Genomic DNA, 21,125 nt, shown 5'->3' on the forward strand with positions numbered 1-21,125 from the left:
ATCTATCTATCTATCTATCTATCTATCTATCTATCTATCTATCTATCTATCTATCCATCCATTGTCTACTTATCTATGATTCTAAGCACTAACCCAGGAATTTGTGAATGCTGGCCTAGCTTTCCACAGTCTTATACTTCACAATTAAAAGTGTTTGTATTGGTGAAGTGACTGTTTCTCACACTCATACAGAAACCTATTTTACACAAGTTAGTCTGGAAAGGTTACCAATTTTGTTATCACACTACAAGTAGGAAGTTACTTATTTGATAATTGTTTTTAAATTTAACAGCAGTTGAGTTTCCAAAAGAGTTGAAAATCTGTAACTAAACTGAACTATCAGTTACATTTTTAATTTTAATTTTTATTTAATACAATTTATTCACTTTTTATCCCATTTATAGCCCTTCCTCATCCCTTCCCAATCCTACCCTCCTTCCATCATCTCCTCCCATGCCTCTTTCCCAGTTCACTGATAGGGGAGGACCTCCTTCCCTTCTATCTGACCTTAGCCTATCAGTTCTCATCAGGGCTGGATGCATCATCTTCCTCTGTGGCCTGTTAAGGCTACTCCTCCTTCTGGGGGAGGTGATCCAAGAGCCAGCCACTGAATTCATGTCAGAGACAGGCCCTGTTCCCTTTAGTGAATTCCTCCTTTCATATACATAATTTTAGGCTGCTTATTGGAAAATGTTTCCATGCCCTGTTTAGAGAGGACAGCGAAAAGACAAAGACAGGCTGAGAGCCTCACTTGTAAGTAGTGTTCAAGGGTTTCTAGTGGGAGAAAAGTACAAATGAGGCAACGGTAATTTTTAGATTCTACATAAAATGTCTATGATGTGTTTTGTATCACATTGGTAGAAACTACAATGCATTAAGCTGCAAAGCATATTTTAAGTAAAAACCCGTAGTTTATGAAAACCTGAGCCAAAATTCTCCTCCAAGGGCCGTGACATAGACCTTGAATTCTCTAATGAATTAGCTAACCAAGGTCCATGTGTTTGGGTAAAAGAAATCTGTATACATATGGAAAACTATAGCCTAAGTAGATTTCCACATAAACAAACCAAGAAGACTTGAGTGCACTTGATTTCATCATTGTGTTTACATTTTTATAGACTGCAAATGGAAGAAAGGTTATATAGTAGTAGAGCAGACACATTACTGATGTTGAAGGGTTTGAAGGATAGATTGTGAATAAAGATTTCTTTTTCTTTGACATTTGTGCAGTTATCCATCTCGATCTGGAAGAACATTTACATTAGTGTGATGTATATGCATGGATTTTGTACTATGACAACTGAAAACTCAATTTATCCACTGCGTTTTCATCTTAAAAAGATGGAATTTGGTTCACTTTTGTTGAGCGATCTATCCAAAGCACACACACCAACACACACTTTGAAATGTTTTTAAACAAACACAGTACTGTCCTCTCCAGTTGTCTCTGCAGAGTTTGGCAGCATATTTAAACAGCCAGAGGCATGTGTTTCCTGCAAGCATCAGAAATCTTTCTTCTTTTACATGTCTGGAAGTGATGTGTTACCTCAAAGATTAAAGAATCATCCAACCAGTGACTGTGTAGGCAGATCTCAGCCAGTATTGCCGAGAGCAGCAACTACAGAACTTTTTATTATGAGCACAATGTTTGTTGTTGCAGAGGGATGTCTTTTCTATCCTTTTTATTCTACACCATGTATTTTCCATTTATATTTCCAAAGAAAGCTTTTCCAGGAAAAATGCTCATTATTAGCACACATAATTAATTTACCAGCTGGTAAGGTCTGTCTGTCTCTGAGAGAACATGTTTTAGTTGAATCATTCTTTAATGTTTTCTAGGCTCTACATCTGTTCACAACCCAGTCTTTTCTTTCATACTCAACACAAATTTCTCTCTCTAGGTGCCATCATCTTCATGTATTAGAATCCTCTTATCTAGAAATGTGACTGGGGAAGTAAATTCACCCACACAAACACACACACACACACACACACACACACACACACACACACACATATAAAATTCTAATCCCTCTAAATATTTTCTTTCTGGTAATTGTAACTATGTGTCAAAAATATTATTAACCTTTTGCTTAACTTCTATGATGACTAGAAGTACTCTTTTCATTTTATTGTGCTAAGATCACAAACTTACTTAGTAATCACTGCTATCCTTGATATGACTTGTAAAATTTATACTCCCATAGTGGGTATAAGCATATCATAATAATGTTGTTTAGATCTATGCTAAGTGTTAAATAAGAATTTCTAAGATATAAAATTATTATGATCATTCTGTTTGAAAATAAATTATATCATGCAATTATATCTGTTATTTTGTTAAATTTATCATAAAAAATAATAAACTGTATTTATTTCCTGTACATTAGGCAAATATTTGAAAGTAGTGATACACTAGAAATGTTTCTTGAAAACAATTTTTCCTCACTTTTATTTGCTTTTTAAGACAGTGAGCAAGTCATTTGCTTTGGGTATTGAGCCCCCAGGTAGAAAGGCTCTGTCTCCCCTGAAATCTGAAGAGGTACATTAAGCCACAGAGAGCAGAGGTTAGGCTTGCTGTTCTGTAATACAGATGTTCTGTAATATCTATTTGTGTTAAAATGTTGTTATATTTATTATTAACAATAAATATTGAGTAAAATAGCAATTGTAATTGATTTTTGAAACTGGAAAGGTATGCTTAATAGTGTTCATTAAACTAAAACATATAGACTGTAAAACAGAAATATTCTTTTACTTTTAAGTTTGTAAAATACGTTTTTTTGGGGGGGTGAAAAGGACTTACTTATAAACCAGACTGGTCTTGAACTCACAGAGGTCAGAAACACTCTGCTAAATATGCCCTTTGAAATTAATGGCTCTTACAAACTAATAATAAAATGTGACTGATCACATATTATACATATGCAAGTTACTTAAATATATGATTATTAAAGTAAATATCTTGCAAACAGTGACAATAGCATTTTATCAGTACTTATTTCAATAAATACAGAAACAAATAAACTAAAAATTCATCGTGATATTTTAGAGCTATTAAATCACCAACTGTGATACCTTGATTGGGAGAATAAAAATAGAAGCAAATAGCAGTTCTATTTGAATCTGTGCTATCAAAATAATCATTATATGTGGATGTAGAGATTAAAATTATTAGAAAAAATATGTATTTGTATAAAGTTAAAACAGAAAAGTATATAGTTTATAATTTCATTCAAAACAGTACAGTGTAAATTAAGATAATAGAGAGATTATTAAATCTTTAAAATCTCATTTGTAGAAGAAAATAAGGACACAGTAGAATAAAGTAAACAACAGTAAAAGAAATTTAACTCACATGTAAATGTTGCTGTGGTGAAATGAAAGGCAAATTTGAATAAGCAAATGAAGACTATGCCCTGAAGGGTAAGAAGCAGATGCTGAGACTTATAACCAAACTTTGGGCTGAGTGCAGGGAATCTTATGAAAGAAGGGGGAGATAGAAAGACCTGAATGGGACTGGAGATCCACAAGGAGAGCAACAGAACCAAAATAATCTAGGCCCAGGGGTCTTTTCTGACACTGGTACTCTAAACAAGGACCATGCATGGAGATAACCTATAACCCCTGCACAGATGTAGCCCATGGCAATTTAGTCTCTAACCAGGGTCTCTAGTAATGGGAAAAGGGACTGTCTCTAACATGAACTCAGTGTCTGTCTCCTTGATTACCTCTCCCTGATGGGGGGTGCAGCTTTACCAGGGGACAGAGGAAGACAATACAGCCAGTCCTGATGAGACCTGATAGGCTAGGGTGAGATAGAAGGGGAGGAGGACCTCCTCTATCAGTGGACTGTGGGTAGAGTCAGACATGAATCCTGATTCAGAAAACAAAACAAAACAAAGAAAACAAAACCCCTTCCATACTAGGACTATGTTAAATCATCACAGCTGATGAAAAAAATAGACCTTAGTGTAAAATATAATAGGTAAAGTTATCATAGATGATCACATGAAGCACTCATTATAGATCAAAATGCCACTCAAATTTCATCATTTACTAGGATTTTGAAACAGCCAAACTATTAACATAAGAGTGTCACTTCTACAAGTCTACAACCAGTGACTAATGAAACATTATATCCAGTGTGCAAAGGGGAAAAAATACCCTTTATTTTGTAATGAACCCAATTGGAACCTCTTTTAAACACAGTGCAATATGGTTCACTGTTTCACCGAGCCTTTCATTACCTGTGTCAATAACACTAGGTAAAGTGCTGTTGAGCTTCGCAGCATTTATCTAGCAGCATGAATAGCATTAATCTATGGGGTGCTTTTGATGAATTGGAGTTCAAAAGCAAAGCCCCAAATGAATTCTTAAAAAGTGCTTAGGAAAGGATTTATTAGAAATGTGCCAACTGCCAACAACCTAAAGATACCCTGGCTCTTGGCAAAATCATGCTGCTGCCAGCTTGCAAACACGGAGACATGAATTTCCCCCCGCTTGAATTGATTTAAAGAAACATGTGACATGATTTCTTTTGGGTATATTATTTTCTTTAGTCACTTCTTTCACAGTTCTCCACAGTTTTAAGGTGAATTGCTGGGGACAAACTGTGCCACGCCAGGCAACATGCAGGCAGGAGGCTCACTTCTTCGAGAGAATCACTTACAAAACTTAACATGAATCGGCTATACTAGACACTTAAGGCGTGGACACATGTTGTACACACATAAGTCCTCTGGGATCCTGATCTTAAGTTCTGAGGAATTTTTTGCAACTAAAGCCGTAGTGCTTACATTCTGTCTGGTAATGAAGGCGGACTTTTAACCTCACATAAATTCACCACATGTAATTTCAGCTTAATTATTCCTGTTAGACCAGGGATCCTTCTCGAGGTTGATTTTTATTTTACTGTTCTCAATATATTAAATATAGAACACAGAACTCTATCATTTCCAGGATGCTTATTTGAGAAAAGTCTGTTCATTACATATCTTCAATGTTTTATTATAGCAAGGTAAAGTTAAGAAGAGAGATTTTGTCAACAATTTGGGAAATAGGAGAACTATAAACTCTAATATTTTCATGATTCTTTATTGTATTACAACAAAAGAATATCTGGAAATATAACACGAACAAGTTTTTTTTTCCAGAAAGTTAAATGTCTTTCAAAGAATTAGAGTTAAGCAAATATTTTGTTTTATTTTTTTATTGAAAGATATATGCCTCATCCATGTTTCTAGCAGTATTTTATATTTAGATTTAGATGAAAGACTGTAAACAAATTTCCCATGAATCTTGAAGTCCATTAAATTTGTTACTGTATTTTGTTTTATATAATAGTAGCTCACTTTTGTACTAATTTAATGGATAAAATAAAATAATCAGAAAAAAATTCTTGTTGAAATATATGAAGGAACATTCCATCTGCTGCTAATTCTTTCCCCTGGAGATTGATGACACATTCTGGCATACATGAGAAATGGCCAGAGGCTTGTCTATTAAGAAAGCTACCTGGATTTATTACAGTGTCTTTTACATGTTATAAGAAAGCTTCCCCTTTTAGTCATACATTAAAGGTACCTGATGAAGAAACCATGGTGTTTGGAATTTGAGTAAAAAAGTCATTTTCTTTACTCATATCTGTTTCTGCACTTTTTGTGTTCAAACCAACTTTTATTCAGCACAGTCAGGAAAAAGTAATTTCAAATTATTACTCATAGGAAATTCATCATTGCTATTACAAACTTTTGTCCTTACTAAATTTCAATTCCATTATTATCTTTTGTATGGCTCAATTCGGTATTTAGAAAGCACACTTTGATAATAGTACAATAAAGTTAGCTTAAGATAAATGCTTTCCGGTGCTCTGGATTATAACTAATAGTCATATATAGTAAATTTAAAGATAACCACTAATATAATTTATCAGTCACTAACAAATATCAATTTAAATTACTTATATAGTCTTTTCTCAAAATTATTTTATATATGCTTCAAATTTTTCTTATTAGTCAAACCTGAAACATATTTTGTATCTTGTGGATACATGTACTCATGAGAAGTCCTTCTGAAACAAATACAATACCTATTTAACTCAGTTTTCTAACAATTTTTAAAGATTTTAACAGTTCTCAACCATTTTTTCCCTCTCACTTGTAATGTTTCCCAAAAGGACTTACCATGTACAATGAGAACATACTCTGCGCTGCTTTGGCCAATGGTGTTAGTGGCTTCGCATCGATATGTGCCATTGTCCGTTTTGTTCAGGAAAAGAATGTTGAGTTCCCTACCACTCACGACCATTCGATCAGGATCTGGCAATTCTGCACCATCCTTTGTCCACAAAACAGGTTCTGGCCTATTGGATACAAGCATGCATGTAGAAAGAAAGAGTAAGAAACGTTGACTGTTCTGTGCATGAAATAAAACAATTTAGATAGACACCTTTTCATACCTATGTGCTGGGTTTTCTGTACACTAAACAGAAATCAGAAGAATTAGAGGAAAGATAAATATAATTTAATTTTGTTCAACTTAACTAATAAGACATGTGTTAAGGAATCAATTTATTGAGGCTGTGTAGCTGTCACTTCTGTGATCTGCTCATGTCAGTTCAGAGTCCAGCTGCTGCTAAAGACAAGTATCACACAATGAGATATTTTCTTTGTGCTATTGAAATAATGCTACTCAGCAATTAGAAATAAGGAAATCATGAAATATTCAGGCAAATGGTGGGAACTAGAAAAGATCATCCCGAGTGAGGTGACCCAGAAGCAGAAAGACACATGTGGTATATACTCACTTATAAGTGGATATTATCCATATAATATAGGAAAAACATACTAAAATCTATAGTCCTGAAGAAGCTAAACAGCAAGGAGGACCCTAGAAAAGAGGATGAAACCTCAATCAGAAAGGCAAACAGGATAGACATTGGAAGTAGAAGACAAGGGACAGGACAGGAACCTTCCACAGGGGGCATCTGAAAGACTCTACCTAACAAGGTATGGAAAGAGATACTGAGACTCATAGCCAAACTTTGGGCAGAGTGTAGGAAACTTTATGGAAAAAGAGAGAGATAGAAAGACCTGGAGAGGACAGGAACCCCATAAGGAAACCTACAGAGTCAAAAAACCTGGGCCCAGTGGGGCCTGCAGAGACCTATTCTCCAAGGACCATGCATGGAGAGGAAATAAGCCCCCTGTTCAGAGGAAGCCCATAGGCTACTCAGTTTCCAAGTGTGTTCTCTAATAAGGGGGGCGGGCAGGGGCTGTCTCTGACATGAACTATGTGGCTGGCTCTTTGATCACCTCCCTCTGGGGAGGGGAGAATGCAGCCTTGCCAGGCCACTGGGGAAGACAATGCAACCAGTTCTGATGAGACAAGATAGGCTAGAGTCAGGTCGAAGGGAGGAGGACCTCCCCTACCAGTAGACTAGGGAGGGTATAGGGGGAGAAGAAGGAGGGTGGGTGGCACTGGGAAGAGATGAGGAAGGGGCCTAGAGCTGGGATACAAAGTGAATAAATGGTAACAAATAAATATTTTTAAAAAGTAATGATTTTTCCTCAGATTTACTTGAAATGATATTTTTATAACACTGGCTCACCACTCTGGCATGATGTGTATTGAAGCTACCCTTCACCCTCTTATGTTTGCCACTGTTTCGACTCTCATGCCATGTGTGTGGGGGTTCCCAGGAGTGAGAAGAAGGCCTCAGATCTCCAGGAGCTGATGTTCTAGGCAGATAGCTGTGAGATGCTAGATAGATGTGGGTGCTAGAAACCAAACTCCAGTCTTCTAGTAAAGTAGCAGCTTTTCTTAACCACTCACTCATCTTTCTTGCTTAGGAATATTTCTAAATAAAGCCAATTATAAAATAAAATATAAATAAGTTGAAGATACATGTACCAAACAATCATAACAATGTGTTTATTTTAATAAAAGCTAATGATACACTAAAAAAAAGAAGAATTTGCCTAGAAGTATTTCTTTAACAAAATTGATTGAGAGGACCAGGGAGATGTCTTAGCACATAGAACACTTGCTATTCAACCCTGACAGTATGAATTTCATGCCTGGGAAGCATGGTAGAAAGGAAGTAAGTCTTGAACATTGCTCCTAACACATTACTGTGGGAGACACACACAGATATCACATACATAAAGCATATGTAAATATTATACATATATAACTTTCATATATTTTTAATCTTTATAGAATATAGTTGGACACTATGACAGTTCTTCATCACTGATATCTATGACTGTGAGATGTACTCTATATGAAATAACAGGTACTTTGCAATGTTTTCAGAATTGATAAATATGAAATACATGTATTTATTTCTGCCCAAGTCCCTGAGATTGTCCTTTTGAAGGCCTTTTAGTTAGAAGTACTGCTGAAGTAGTCTTTGAAAGAAGTTTTAGTAATGTTCCTAAATTTATTGCAACTATTTGTGTAATAAAAATGTCTTTTGTTTAAATCAAGCTCACCTATGACATGCTATAAACACATACTCTCCAAGGGTTCCTGGAGAACTTCAGAAGAGGGCTGCTTTCTTACAGAGTGGAGACTTTCTATCTTCTCACCTTCCATGAGGAGACGGCGGTTAAAAGTTGAGTTGGTAACCAATGTCCAATGATGTGATCATTCAGGCTTATAATACATAACCTCCATGAAAACTCAAAGAACTGGTATCTTGTGGAAAACTGATTGGTGGAAAAACTGCTCTTAGAAGCCAAGAGATAGCAAACAAAAACCCTGCTGCCATAAGCAAGACACACCTGAATGAGTTGTCAGTCAGGTATCCTCCAGAGATCTCCCCAAATAATGGAGGCATCTGGCATTCATTCACTTGGTGGTCCACCAGCTAAAACCATTTGATGAACCCACCACACATACCTTCCTTACATGCTGTGGAGATATCAAGCTGAAAATGAGTTGTGGTAAAACTGCTTTGAAACTGAAATTGCTGTTTGGGTGATACTGAGGAATGCTGCATAGGGAGGAATCCATGCCTTATCATGTCAATATGGTCAAACCTCATGTGGATGTAGAACAATGATTCTCATCCTTGCTAATGCTGAGACCCTTTAACGTAATTCCTATGGTTGCAGTAACCCTCAACCATAAGATTATTTTGTTGGTACATCTAACTGTAATTTTGTTACTGTTATGAATTATAATGTAAAGATTTAATATGAAGTATATCCGATATGTGACCTCCAAATTGTCATGACCCACAGTTTGAGAACCACTACTCTACAAGGTAACTGAGTACTGTCACTTAATTAAATTGAGTTACCATCAATTTGTCTTCTAAATGTTTATATTTTTATCCTTAGAGAGATGCTTCTCTCACCCTAAATCAGAAAATATTTTTTTTCCCCAGTGAATGATAGTGGAGGCAGAGACTTCTTAAGATGCCCCATAATAAGTGATGGATGAGTCTTAGGTCCCACAGAAAACCTCAGATAACATTACAAAAGAATGGACAGGAAAAAAAAAGTAAGAGACTGAAAATGGGGAGAAGGACTGTAAAATGGCATATTCTGGGGAAGACATAGCCATCACAGTCACAGGCACACAGCAGCGCAGACACCTGCACGGGGTCTACACAGGAATGGGGCACAAATGGAGTACTGAAGAAGTGCTCTGATGTTCCTTACACCTCAATGCTGAACAATTTGTTGCATGTTAGTTTCAGAGAGAAAGTAGTCATTGCCTTTAGTTGAGCTCTGACTGATGACACTACCAGGGTGCAAAGGATAGTTCCAATCCAGTCTTACACACATAGCCCAGGTCAAATTGAATGCATCACAAAATGAAAGTTATGAATCTGGAAAGGGGATTGGTAAGAAATGAAGGAGAGTTAGTAGAAATGGCAGAGAGATAAAAATAGGGAGTGGATGGTAGTATGATAGGTTATGTTAGGAACATGTATGAAATTGTAGGACAATCACTAAATTATATATAGAGATATAAAATCAATAAATTATATATATACATATGTATATATGTACACACACACACACACACACATATGTACAAACAGGGAAGTTTTTCCCCCAGATTGAGGGGCTCTGGTTTGCTTTTATCCTCTAACCATTCCCCTGTGCATCTCTTCATTTAATTGCTCCTCTATACTCTTTGCCCCTTTGTAACAAAGAGAGAAGTAGAATGCTTCTCAGAGGCACTCCAGCAAATTAATTGAGCCCAGGGAGGGAGTCATGGCAATACTGGTTCATAGTGTGTTGATCAGAAGGATGGTTTACAGTCTGCTACGTGTAATTGGCCTAAGACAGAGTAGCAGTTTCCTGGGATTGAACCTTCCTGCTGTGGGATTTGACACTATCTCCAGCTGCATGGAGTCAGAATTGAAGTGAATTACAGGTTTCTTTGTGGATGTCCCTGGAAGGACTGATGGCTGGCATAGAAAAACTGGCTGGCACATATATTTTTGTGAGCAGGGTGAAATATTGCGTGTGTTAGTAGAGAATAGTAAGCACTTTGTTTTTTTCCTAGCTCTTCAGAAAAATAAAGCACAGGAATCAATGAAATTTTACATGAATTATACCCATGATATTTCTAATCTATAAAAAAAATGAAGAAACTAAATATATAGAATTATGGGAAAACATTATTTTCCCATAATTTTAATTTTAATAATATATCTAATAAAAGAAAACCAAATACTAATAAAACTCTATTTGCTCTATATATCCTACTTACACTACTTGCCATTAGAATTTAATAATTTGGATTTTGTAACACCCTGTATGATTTTATATGTGCATATCCCCAGCATCCCTTGGAAATAGTAAAACAGATCAAATAAAACTAATATTTGTATCACAACTAGAATAGTATACTTCGTGTCTTTCACAAAGCCATACAAAAGCAACAATAAAAATGTGAAAAGTTTTTATTTGATGTCACTATACTTTTGTAGTTCTTCTTAAATGAAGTACTTATAATAAAAAAGCAGTACTTCCTTGATGTACAAGTTGAGATTGGTAAACCAGAATAAAATTGTTCATATACTCAGAATTAACACAAGTCTAAATTGTGATGACATTTTCCTAATTGGTTTAATGTGTTCTCAATTACCTCTTAAGCACATGGTTCTATAAATTCATAATTAAGTTTAGACATGTATTTTGAAATTGTATAGAAACACAAAAATGGAAAGAATGTGTTGAAATTTAGGTGTTCAGTCTATATTTGAATTCTTTTCTAAAAAAATATTCTATTGAATGTGGTAAATTAATAGAATATAAAAATTACAAAAAAGAGCAAAGAAAAACAAAACAGAATATATAAAACAAAATAAAAAAAAATCTTTGCACATGTGGTGACAGAAAGAGACTGTGATTAAAGTCTGTATTACATCAAACTTAATTTTTCAGGATCCTACTCTGGGAGGTAAATCTTCAAAGTGATAAAAATGTTCACTTCACAGAATGTTTAGTGAAATGGAGGTTAGGGTTTATTCATAGATTATAAACAGCCTACACATGTTCCTGAGAGCACAGCAGAACTGATATGCCAGGAACCAGCTGTACAGTGAGAACATTAACATAGTCAAAACAGAATGGCTCCCACGTTTATTTTACAAGATTATTAGAATTTTGAGAGTACCAGTGTGAGACAAAATTTCTTTTTACTTTTGTCTATTCAATCTACAGTCTCATAAAGATGATTTTATAAGGGGGTATAAGTATGACATTTTCCAACAAGTTCTTCTAAGATGTTATGAAAATAAAAATAGTATCCAAGCACCTGAAAGATTCTTTCTCACATTTTAAAGTCTTAGAGCAACAGTTTGTAATCTTACCAGATTTAAAAAAAAAAAAAAAAGTTAGCTCACTGCTTTCTTTTCTCATCATGATCCCATTTTTAAATGATAATTTAATGACAATTCGCTTTTTCCTTTCCTCCCTCTAAACACTTGTATATGCCCCTCCCTGCAGTAGAAGTTTTGGTTTCTTTAAAAACTCAGTTATGTCGTTGTGTAAAATGTTTTATTTTAATCTCAATGCTATGTTGCTATGGCTTCCTTAGTTTATCCACAGAGCAGTGTGGTCTTGGCAGCTGGAGTTAGTGGAATTCTGAGGGCTCTGTGAGCTCTGAGAGGGTGTAAGTATCAGAACAAGGAGAAAACAAAAGACTGAGAGGAAGAAAAATAACGCTGTGAGCTCCACAAGGAGAGCAGCAGAACCAAACAAATTTGGGCCCAGGGGACTTTTCTGAGACCGATACGCCAACCAAGGACCATGCATGAAACCTGAAACCCTGAATGGATAAGCCCATGGCAGCTCAGTGACCAAGTGGGCTCCATGGTAATGGGAACAGGGACTGTCTTTGACATGAACTCTGTGACTGGCTCTTTGATCATTTTCCTGAGGGAGGAGCAGCCTTACCAGGCCACAGAAGAAAACAATGCAGCCAGTACTGATGAAGCCTGATAAACTAGGGTCAGATGGAAGGGGAGGAAGACCTCCTTATCAGTGGACTTGGGGAGGGGCTTGGGAGAAGATGAGGGGGAAGGGGTTTGGGAGGAGATGAAGGAGGGGGTTACAGCAGGTATACAATGAGAATAAACTGTAATTTATAAAAATATAAATATATTTTTAAAAAGTGAAAAAAAAACCACACCTCCCCAGTTTCCTTCAAATTCATGGCCTTCCCCCATGCCACTAATTGTTATAGAATGCATATATGTGTATGTATAAACCTATTCCTGTTCAGTCTGTATAATTTTACCTATAATTTATATAGCAATTAACTTATAATTTATATAATTCACTTGTATAATTTATATAACAATATAATTTATTTAATTTACCAGAAAATTTAAATAGATTTTCAGAGATTATAGTTTTGCACTGGACAACTGACTAATGTGCCCTTCACTGGGAAAGACCATCTCTTCCCCTCCTAGCTTTTCTCATTTGCCTATAGTTCCTTGTACAGGAGGCCACGAGGTTTTCCCTATCCACTCTGTCCTGTCCAGTGGCATCATCCTAGCTCAGCTCCCGTTTGTACAGTCATGATGGTTAGGTTTCATGTGAACGAATCTGAGAGGTTTCCAGAGACATTTGGTATAAGTAGCAGTTCTTCTAATCCTTCCACCTCTATGTGAAGATATCCCTGCTGTACTCAGAATGCTCTGTGGACAGAAAACTTTCCTTGGACTTTGCCATTTGCCTCTGCTTTAGGCATATGTTTTGGGAGAAGAATAAAGAATCAATAAGCAATTTAACTACACAATACTGAGTCACATGATTCAGGCCCCCAAAAGTTTCCTCTACAGTTTTTATAGTTTGGAACTCTGTCCAGGCTGATCCTCTTTGCCAAAACTTACAAACTTTCCTGAGTTCTAAAAGTTCTCTGTTACAATCATTTATGTTGGGACCTAACACTAAAATCCTTAGGAAATTTAAACATTTTTTTTTCCTAGATGAAAAGCACTCAGTGTAAAAGCATTTAAGGAAACACCATGTTCTTGATCACAAGGGAAAAGAAAGACATTTAGGAACATTTATATCTGATGTTTCCTTGATGACAAAGCATAACCACAAGGCATGCCAACTGACTTCATTTCAGTTTATTGGGTTCCCTAGTGAGGGGAACAGGGACTGTCTCTGACATGTTTGGCCTGCTCTTTGATCACCTACCCCTGAGGTGGGATCAGCCTTACCAGGCCATAGAGAAGGACAATGCAGCCACTTCTGATGAGAGCTGATAGGCTAGGGTCAGATGGAAGGGGAGGAGGACTTCCCCTATCAATGGCCTTGGAAAGGGGCACTGAGAAGATGAGGGAGGGAGGGTGGGATTGGGAGCAAATGAGGGTGGGAGCTACAACTGGAAGACAAAATGAAGAAACTGTAATTAATTTAAAAATAAAAATTTAATAAAAAATAATAAATAAATAAATAAAAGTGATATTTCCATGTGAAAACTATACTCTTGGTTAAATAAAAAGAAGCAATTCAAACAAACAAACAAAAAAACAAAACAAAACAAAACAAAACAAAAAAGAAATCTTACAGTAAGTCAGTGGATTTTACTGAGGTTTTAATTGTCAGAGATGTTTTAAAACATATTTCCTCTTTACTATCTATAACATTTCCACAAGATATTAAAAATGTCATTTTCATAAGGATATGATTCCATTTTATGAATTAAGCAAAATGTTTTAGATTATGAAATTATTTTATAAAGTCATTGGAAAATCTATTACTAATGTTATTAACTGTTTTAGAAACCCTAATGAATATGAAATGAATGTGAATTAAAAATCAGTTTGTAATTGATACATGAAGAAAATTTTTCATTTTTATATTTTCAAAAGAGAAAGAACCTGGCCAACTGTCGGGCAGAGTGAATGGAATTTTATGTAAGAAGTGGGAAATAGCAAGAGCTGAAGAGGACAGGAACTCCAAAAGGAGAGCAACAGAACAAGAAAATTTGAACACAAGGGAACTTCCCAGAGACTCATACTCCAACCAAGGACTATTCATGGAGATAACCTAGAACCCCTGCACAGATGTAGCCCATGGCAGTTCAGTTTCCAAGTGGGTTATATAGTAATGGGAAGAGGGACTGCCTCTGACATAATCTGATTGGCCTGCTCTTTGATCACCTCCCCCTGAGGGGAGAGCAGCCTTACCAGGCCACAGAAGATGACAATGCAGCCACTTCTGATGAGAACTGATAGTCTAAGATCAGAAAGAAGGAGAGGAAGACCTCCCCTATCAGTGGACTTGGGGAGTGGCATGCAGGCAGAAAGGGGAGGGAGGATGGGATCTGGAGGGGAGGAGGGAGGGGCTTATGGGGGGGTACAAAATGAATAAAGTGTAATTAATAATAATAAAAAATATTAAAAAATAAAAAAAAATCATGTTTCAGAGTATCTGGTGCTATACAAATATATATGTAATTTTATGAATGATAAAAAAATAAGAACCTGTGAGGACTGTTTCTTATACCTTTACCACTGAGTAGACTAACAGTGTTTCTTAAACTCAAGTGACAAATTTAAATGACAGAAAAAATGAGTCAGAGAGGGGGAAAAGAGAGATGGAAAGAGACAAGACACAGACAGAAGAGAAAGAATAAAAGATGAAGTTGTTTAGTATTTTAAAAATTTAATAACAAATACAAAAAAGTTGAAGACAAAATGGTTCTTTTTATTGCTAAAGTATGTAAAGGTTGTGTTAAGCCGTTTTGAAGTTCTTTTAAACCTTTTTCTCTTTTTTATTAATTATTATTATTTATTACAGTTTATTCACTTTGTATCCCGGCTGTGGCCCCCTCCCTCATTTCCTTCCATTCCTACCCTCCCTTCCTCATCTCCCCCCATACTCCTCCCCAAGTCCACTAATGGGGGAGATCCTCCTCCCCTTCCCTCTGACCTTAGCCTATCAGGTCTCACCAGGACTAGCTGCATTGTCTTTCTCTGTGGCCTGGTAATGCTGCATTCCCCCTCCCCCAAAGGGGGAGGTGATGAGAGAGCCTGCCAGTGAGGTCTTCTCCATGCATGGTCCTTTGTTGGGATATCAGGGCCCCAGGGCGCAGATGTGTTTTTTTTTCTTCCCCTTTTTTCATAAAATTGCATACATTCTGCCCACAGTTTGGCTATGAGCCTCAGCCTCTGCTTTGATATAACATGTCTGACTACGGATCAGAAGATTCTAGGTTCGCCAAAACGACTCTTTAAAGGCTGAAACTTACTCAGAGAATCAGTTTGTACTTTTCATCTGTTGGAAGTTAAAGAAGGTAGGGAGGGAAAAAAAAAAAAAAGAATATTTCAAAGCTATTTCTCACGTTGATCATCTTAAATGTAAAACATTCATTCATTTGTTACTGATGTTCAAATATTCTACATGTATGCAAATTATTGTAAAATATTGCTCTGTATTTTGAGTAAATATCAAGGTTCATCTCTTTTTCAGATTTAACTACTGTATTATTTAACGGTTAAAAAAGTTTTCCACGTGTCTCAGAGTCGTTTTGATGTTTTTTTTTTTCATTTTGAATCTTTTTTTTATTAATTACACTTTATTCACTTTGTATCCCCCCCGTAAGTCCCCCCTCCTACCCTCCCAGTCCCATCCTCCCTCCCCTTTTTTCATGCATGCCACTCCCCAAGTCCACTGATAGGGGAGGTTCTCCTCTTCTTTCTGATCTTAGTCTATCAGATCACATCAAGAGTGGCTGCATTGTCATCTTCTGTGGCCTGGTAAGGCTGCTTCCCCCTCAGGGGGAGGTGATCAAAGAGCAGGCCAATCAGATTATGTCAGAGGCAGTCCCTCTTCCCATTACTATGGAACCCATTAGGAGACTGACCTGCCATGGGCTACATCTGTACAGGGTTATCTCCATGAATAGTCCTTGGTTGGAGTATGAGTCTCTGGGAAGTCCCCTGTGTTCAATCCACGTTTCTTTTTTATGTTTATGTATATTTACGTGTATACACATGTGCACAGGAAAGCCGCACATGTACACATTTCCAACTTCAGTTTCCTCTCTCTGTAGCTGAACAACTTTTAAAAAATATTATTCTTATTGTTTTTGCTGTTCTGTTATTGTTGTTATTCCTGCTGGTGTTCATGGTAGCGGTGGTATTGCTGGTAAGTGGCATAATTTTAGAGTGACTGAGAAGTCCTGGCCCATTTTCATTGATTATTTTATTTACTGATAATTATTTTAAAGTACTGAGATATAAAGTAATCATACTTCACATTGTATAACTAAAACCAATTTATGCCACAACAAACAGAAGATTATCACAAGAAAAGATAAGATTCTATGATCCTAAAGGAAAGACAGAAATTTGTTCTGAAGTTAAATTATTCAAAGTTTGAAAAATGCTTAAACTATTCAAGTACAGATTTCTGATGGAGGAAAATATTAGCAAGGCCTTATCTACATTCACCATTTCTCGCTTTGATAAGCATAGAATATTAATTTCTAATTACAAATTCAACAAGCTTTGAATCAATAGTCATTCCTTCATACAATATAACTAGCTATGTGCTTGAATTAAGCATAAACTCTCTTTGATGTGTTTAGCAAGGATCATTTTTCAATAAGGAGTTTTCTCAGCTTGTTTAAAAATAAACATAATCTCCTAAATTTCTCCTCTGGAATATTTTTAAATTTTAATTTTTCCATCAAAATCTGTGATTTTGAATATTTCAGACTATGCCAGCTTCTCAAGCTGTGTAGTGTTGGGACAAAATGATTCCAGAGAACATATTTCAAGCATCAGAATGTATTCTTGCTTTCAAAGCTATTCATTTCACAGCTAGGTAGAAATGATAGGCTTCTCTCTCCCTAAAAACGTTAAGTCCATTGTTTCCAGTACTATGCAAAAGCACTAATTAAATTTGTCACTCTGCTTCTTTGTAATCACTTCACACTATTAACTTATTTTCTTCCATAGCTTGCTTCTTCTCTAATATTAAAACTGATGGTCTTGGGAAAGTAATAGTGAGATATAACTTAGCTATATGGTAGCTGGGAATTAAATGCTTTATGTCTGTAAAGACTGAAGATAATTGAATCTGAAACTTAAAACTTTGGAAGTATGTTTTAGTCATTTCAATGAAATTCTTCTCAAAGGAATATACTTTTTGCATTATTAAACAGAACCTCCTTGTGGCACTCTTATTTTTTTTTTTCTAGAACTAAAATTTCTTCAGTTGGAACATTTTTTTATTTCTGCAATGAGTTACAATGACAAAAAATTAACATTTTTGTTCTCAGTGTTCCAACATTCTGACTGACTGTAAATATCAGGTTTAAATACAATGATTTTTAAATTATTTATGTTTTACATTAAAAAAAAAATTGGAAAACACATCGCCAGGAAAAAATAGCTCTACTTATGCCTTTAATTTTTCACTACTTGTCCATTTCCCCCATATTTACACTGTCTTTTCTTGCATATTATTTTCTGGGTTTGGTTTTGTAAAGAAGGATCAAGTAAACTGAGTTGATAACATAGTGATGAGCAGTGAAAGCAATCTGAGAAGCATTTCTAACATGTGGCAGTGCTCCTGCGTTATCAGGCACCTCTGTCGCTGCCCTGCAGCTCAGCTCATATTCTCCCTCTGCCGTCTCCGAGACCAGGTCACTCTGCAGTCCTTCCTTGCACTTTGAAGGGGTGTTATATTCTGCTGACCCCGAGTCAAGGTCATTGCGGCTCTGATCCTCTGCCTTTAAAAATGTATCTGCCTCTCTTCTTCATTCGGTACTTCAAGGTCCCGGATATGTCCGGCACACTGCGTTTGGAGGAGTTGGACCTCTAAGCCCCTACCAATCCTAGAACAATTCTGCCTATTATATTGGGGCCATTTGTAAATGTTCTTATTTCTGAGAACTTGGGACAATATTTGCGATTGACTCTTTTCTTGACTTGAAACATTAAGACATCTCTCTTTAGGAACTGAGTTTGTATGTAGTATGTATATATGTGACCCAGTATTCATGCAAGAAACTTCGTTTTACATGTTTTCATTGAATAAATTTTCCCCCTCTAGGGCACAAAATTTCTTTTATATAATAGATTAAAATCCCTAAACTCTATAGAAATTTAGAATTAATTATGTTTATACATTTTGTTCCCTCCATATACTTTTTGCAGAAGTGATAGTCAAAGTATTTAACTGGCAGTGAATTATATGCTTCTTTGTAAATTATATTGGTGAGTTCTAGAGGAATATTAGCTCCAAGTATTATAGGAAAACAAAAGGCTGAGAGAGAAAAAAAAAAAACATTGTATTGAGTAGAACTTTTAAAAGAACAAACTAGCTTATTTCTTAGCGGACAGTTACAATGATTTCTGTTTTCTTTAACATACACATTAGGGTAAGAAGAATAAGTGTTATTTTTGTTTCTAGTATCTTGCTAAAATCACAACATGGATGATTCTGTTACTACAAAAACATAAAGGAAATTTCTATACTAATGTGTAGGTAAAAATAAAAAGTTATGTAATCTCATAGCTGACGTATTCACACATGACAGATACTTTAAACATAAGAGCAAAGAGGTAATCTTTTTGAGAGTCTCACCCATGAATGCTATGGTCTATTTTGTCTTAAATATTGAGACATTCTGAGTTAGCTTTCTAGCTAAACATTTACATAATCCCTCAAAATAATTGCCTTTTTGCAAGAAAACTGCCTTCCTGGAAAATGTTCAAGAAGTGCATATTCTCTGTGGATCTATAACCATGGTTCTGCAGACTCTGATGGGTCTTTCACAAGACACTGGAACATTTAATTGAAAATGATTGAGTGCCCAGCACACCACAGATGCCCAGCCTAAATAACAGCCGTGGAGATTACCAAGAGTCAGCTTCATGTTTTACAAACAAAACCAAAATATTCAGTCTCATTTCCAAGATAACCACTTGGGTGTTTCCAGAGAGTGAATGCATGATTAAAATTGGAAGCCATGAGATGGAAGCAAAGAACCATATTAGCTACTGAAAAGGAAGGACAGGATGTGGTTTCATCTTTATTATGGAGATTTAGCGCTAATTTCCTAGCATTACACCTTTGAAATAACCATAGGATAAAGTGGCTGTAGTGCATTAAATTTGAGTTAATTAATTAAAATAGTGTCATAGTATCCTAGGTTCCAATCAAAGGTCAATATCTAGACATTATGTGACTTTTGATATTAACAGATTTTTTCTATAGGAATATCTATATGACAGATATACTTATATCATGTTTTATCAGAGACATTTATATAACATATAATATGAAAGATAGACTCATGAAGACTGTATTCTCGAGGCTCTCTGACATTCCATTGTTTTATATTACATTGGTAATATCATCTAGGTCTATGTACAAGTTCTCTATGTACGTATCTATGTAGCTATACATATCTCTATCTATCAGCTCTCTATCCTAGGTATTAAATATCTAAGACAATATTGAGTTTACATTACTATTTTTTTAGCTATTTGATTAAAACTTTGGTTGATAGTTTATGAATGCTCTTTACTTTTTGCCAAGCTCAAAATATTGAATGATCAAGACAATATAGCCATCAGTGTTGTTAATATAGAAGGTAGTCTCAATTTTAGTATTAGCTGGGGATAGTTATATCACCTGTACAAGACAAGTGCTTTTTAATTAAATTTTATTTTTATATTAATTACAGTTTATTCACTTTGCATCCCAGCTGTAGCTCTCTCTCCTCCTCACCCAATCTCACCCTCCCTCCCTCATCTCCTCCTATGCCCCTCTCCAAGTCCACAGATAGGGGAGGTCCTCATACCCTTCCATCTGACCCTAGCTTATTTGGTCTCATCCAAACTGATATAGGATAAACCTACAAAAAGCTGTACACCTAAAGAAGGTGAACTAGAAGGAGGACCCTGGATGAGATGATCAATCTTCACTCAGAAAGGCAAATGGGATGGACATTGGAAGAAGGAGAAGACAGGAAAAAGGACAGGATCCTACCAAGGAGGATCCCTGAAAGACAAGTGCTTTTAATCCATAACACACAAGTGTAAAATTTGTAAACCTTTACAACAAGGTAGTTGTATGATTTAACTCTGACAACTAAGTGGAAAAATGTTTGGGGCTAGAGAGATATCTGAGCATGCATTGCTCTTACACAGAACTGGAGTTCAATACCCTGCACTTATATCCTCAGCTCACAACTACCTGTAATTACCTATAATTTGGATCCATGGAGATCCAAAGCCTCTGAACTCCAACTCTCTCTCTCTCCCTCCCATTGTCTCTCTCTCTCTCCACTTAGTACATATAAGTCAGGTCTCTCGGTTTTGCGAGACAGGTTTTCTCTGTATAGCCCTGGCTATCCTGGAACTAGCCTTGTAGACTAGACTGGGCTGACCTCGAACTCAGTGATCTGTCTATCTCTGGTATTAAAAGCATCCACCACCACTGCTTGGCTCAAGCGTTTTTAAATTAACAAATCAAAAATGAAAGAGCAATTTTGAAAAGTACTGACAAAACAATGCCTTACATTTAACAGACCTTGGATTTTTTTTCCCACTTACTTATTGCTTCATTATTTTATTTTATTTTATTTTATTTTATTTTATTTTATTTTATTTT

The 21,125-nt window shown here is 35.9% G+C and overlaps 1 protein-coding gene across 1 annotated transcript in view; it reads right to left on the bottom strand.

The window, feature by feature from the left end:
• Cadm2 (cell adhesion molecule 2) overlaps positions 1-21,125 on the bottom strand; it is a 249,178-nt gene that overhangs the window by 21,759 nt on the left and 206,294 nt on the right. Inside the window, exon 8 of the mRNA XM_055593354.1 lies at positions 6,186-6,364. Within this exon, the coding sequence (XP_055449329.1) occupies positions 6,186-6,364 (179 nt within the window). The remainder of the gene's footprint in view (positions 1-6,185; positions 6,365-21,125) is intronic.

The sequence above is a fragment of the Psammomys obesus genome, unplaced genomic scaffold (assembly GCF_907164565.1).
Source record: "Psammomys obesus unplaced genomic scaffold, mPsaObe1.curated_primary_1811, whole genome shotgun sequence".
Classification (NCBI taxonomy): domain Eukaryota; kingdom Metazoa; phylum Chordata; class Mammalia; order Rodentia; family Muridae; genus Psammomys; species Psammomys obesus.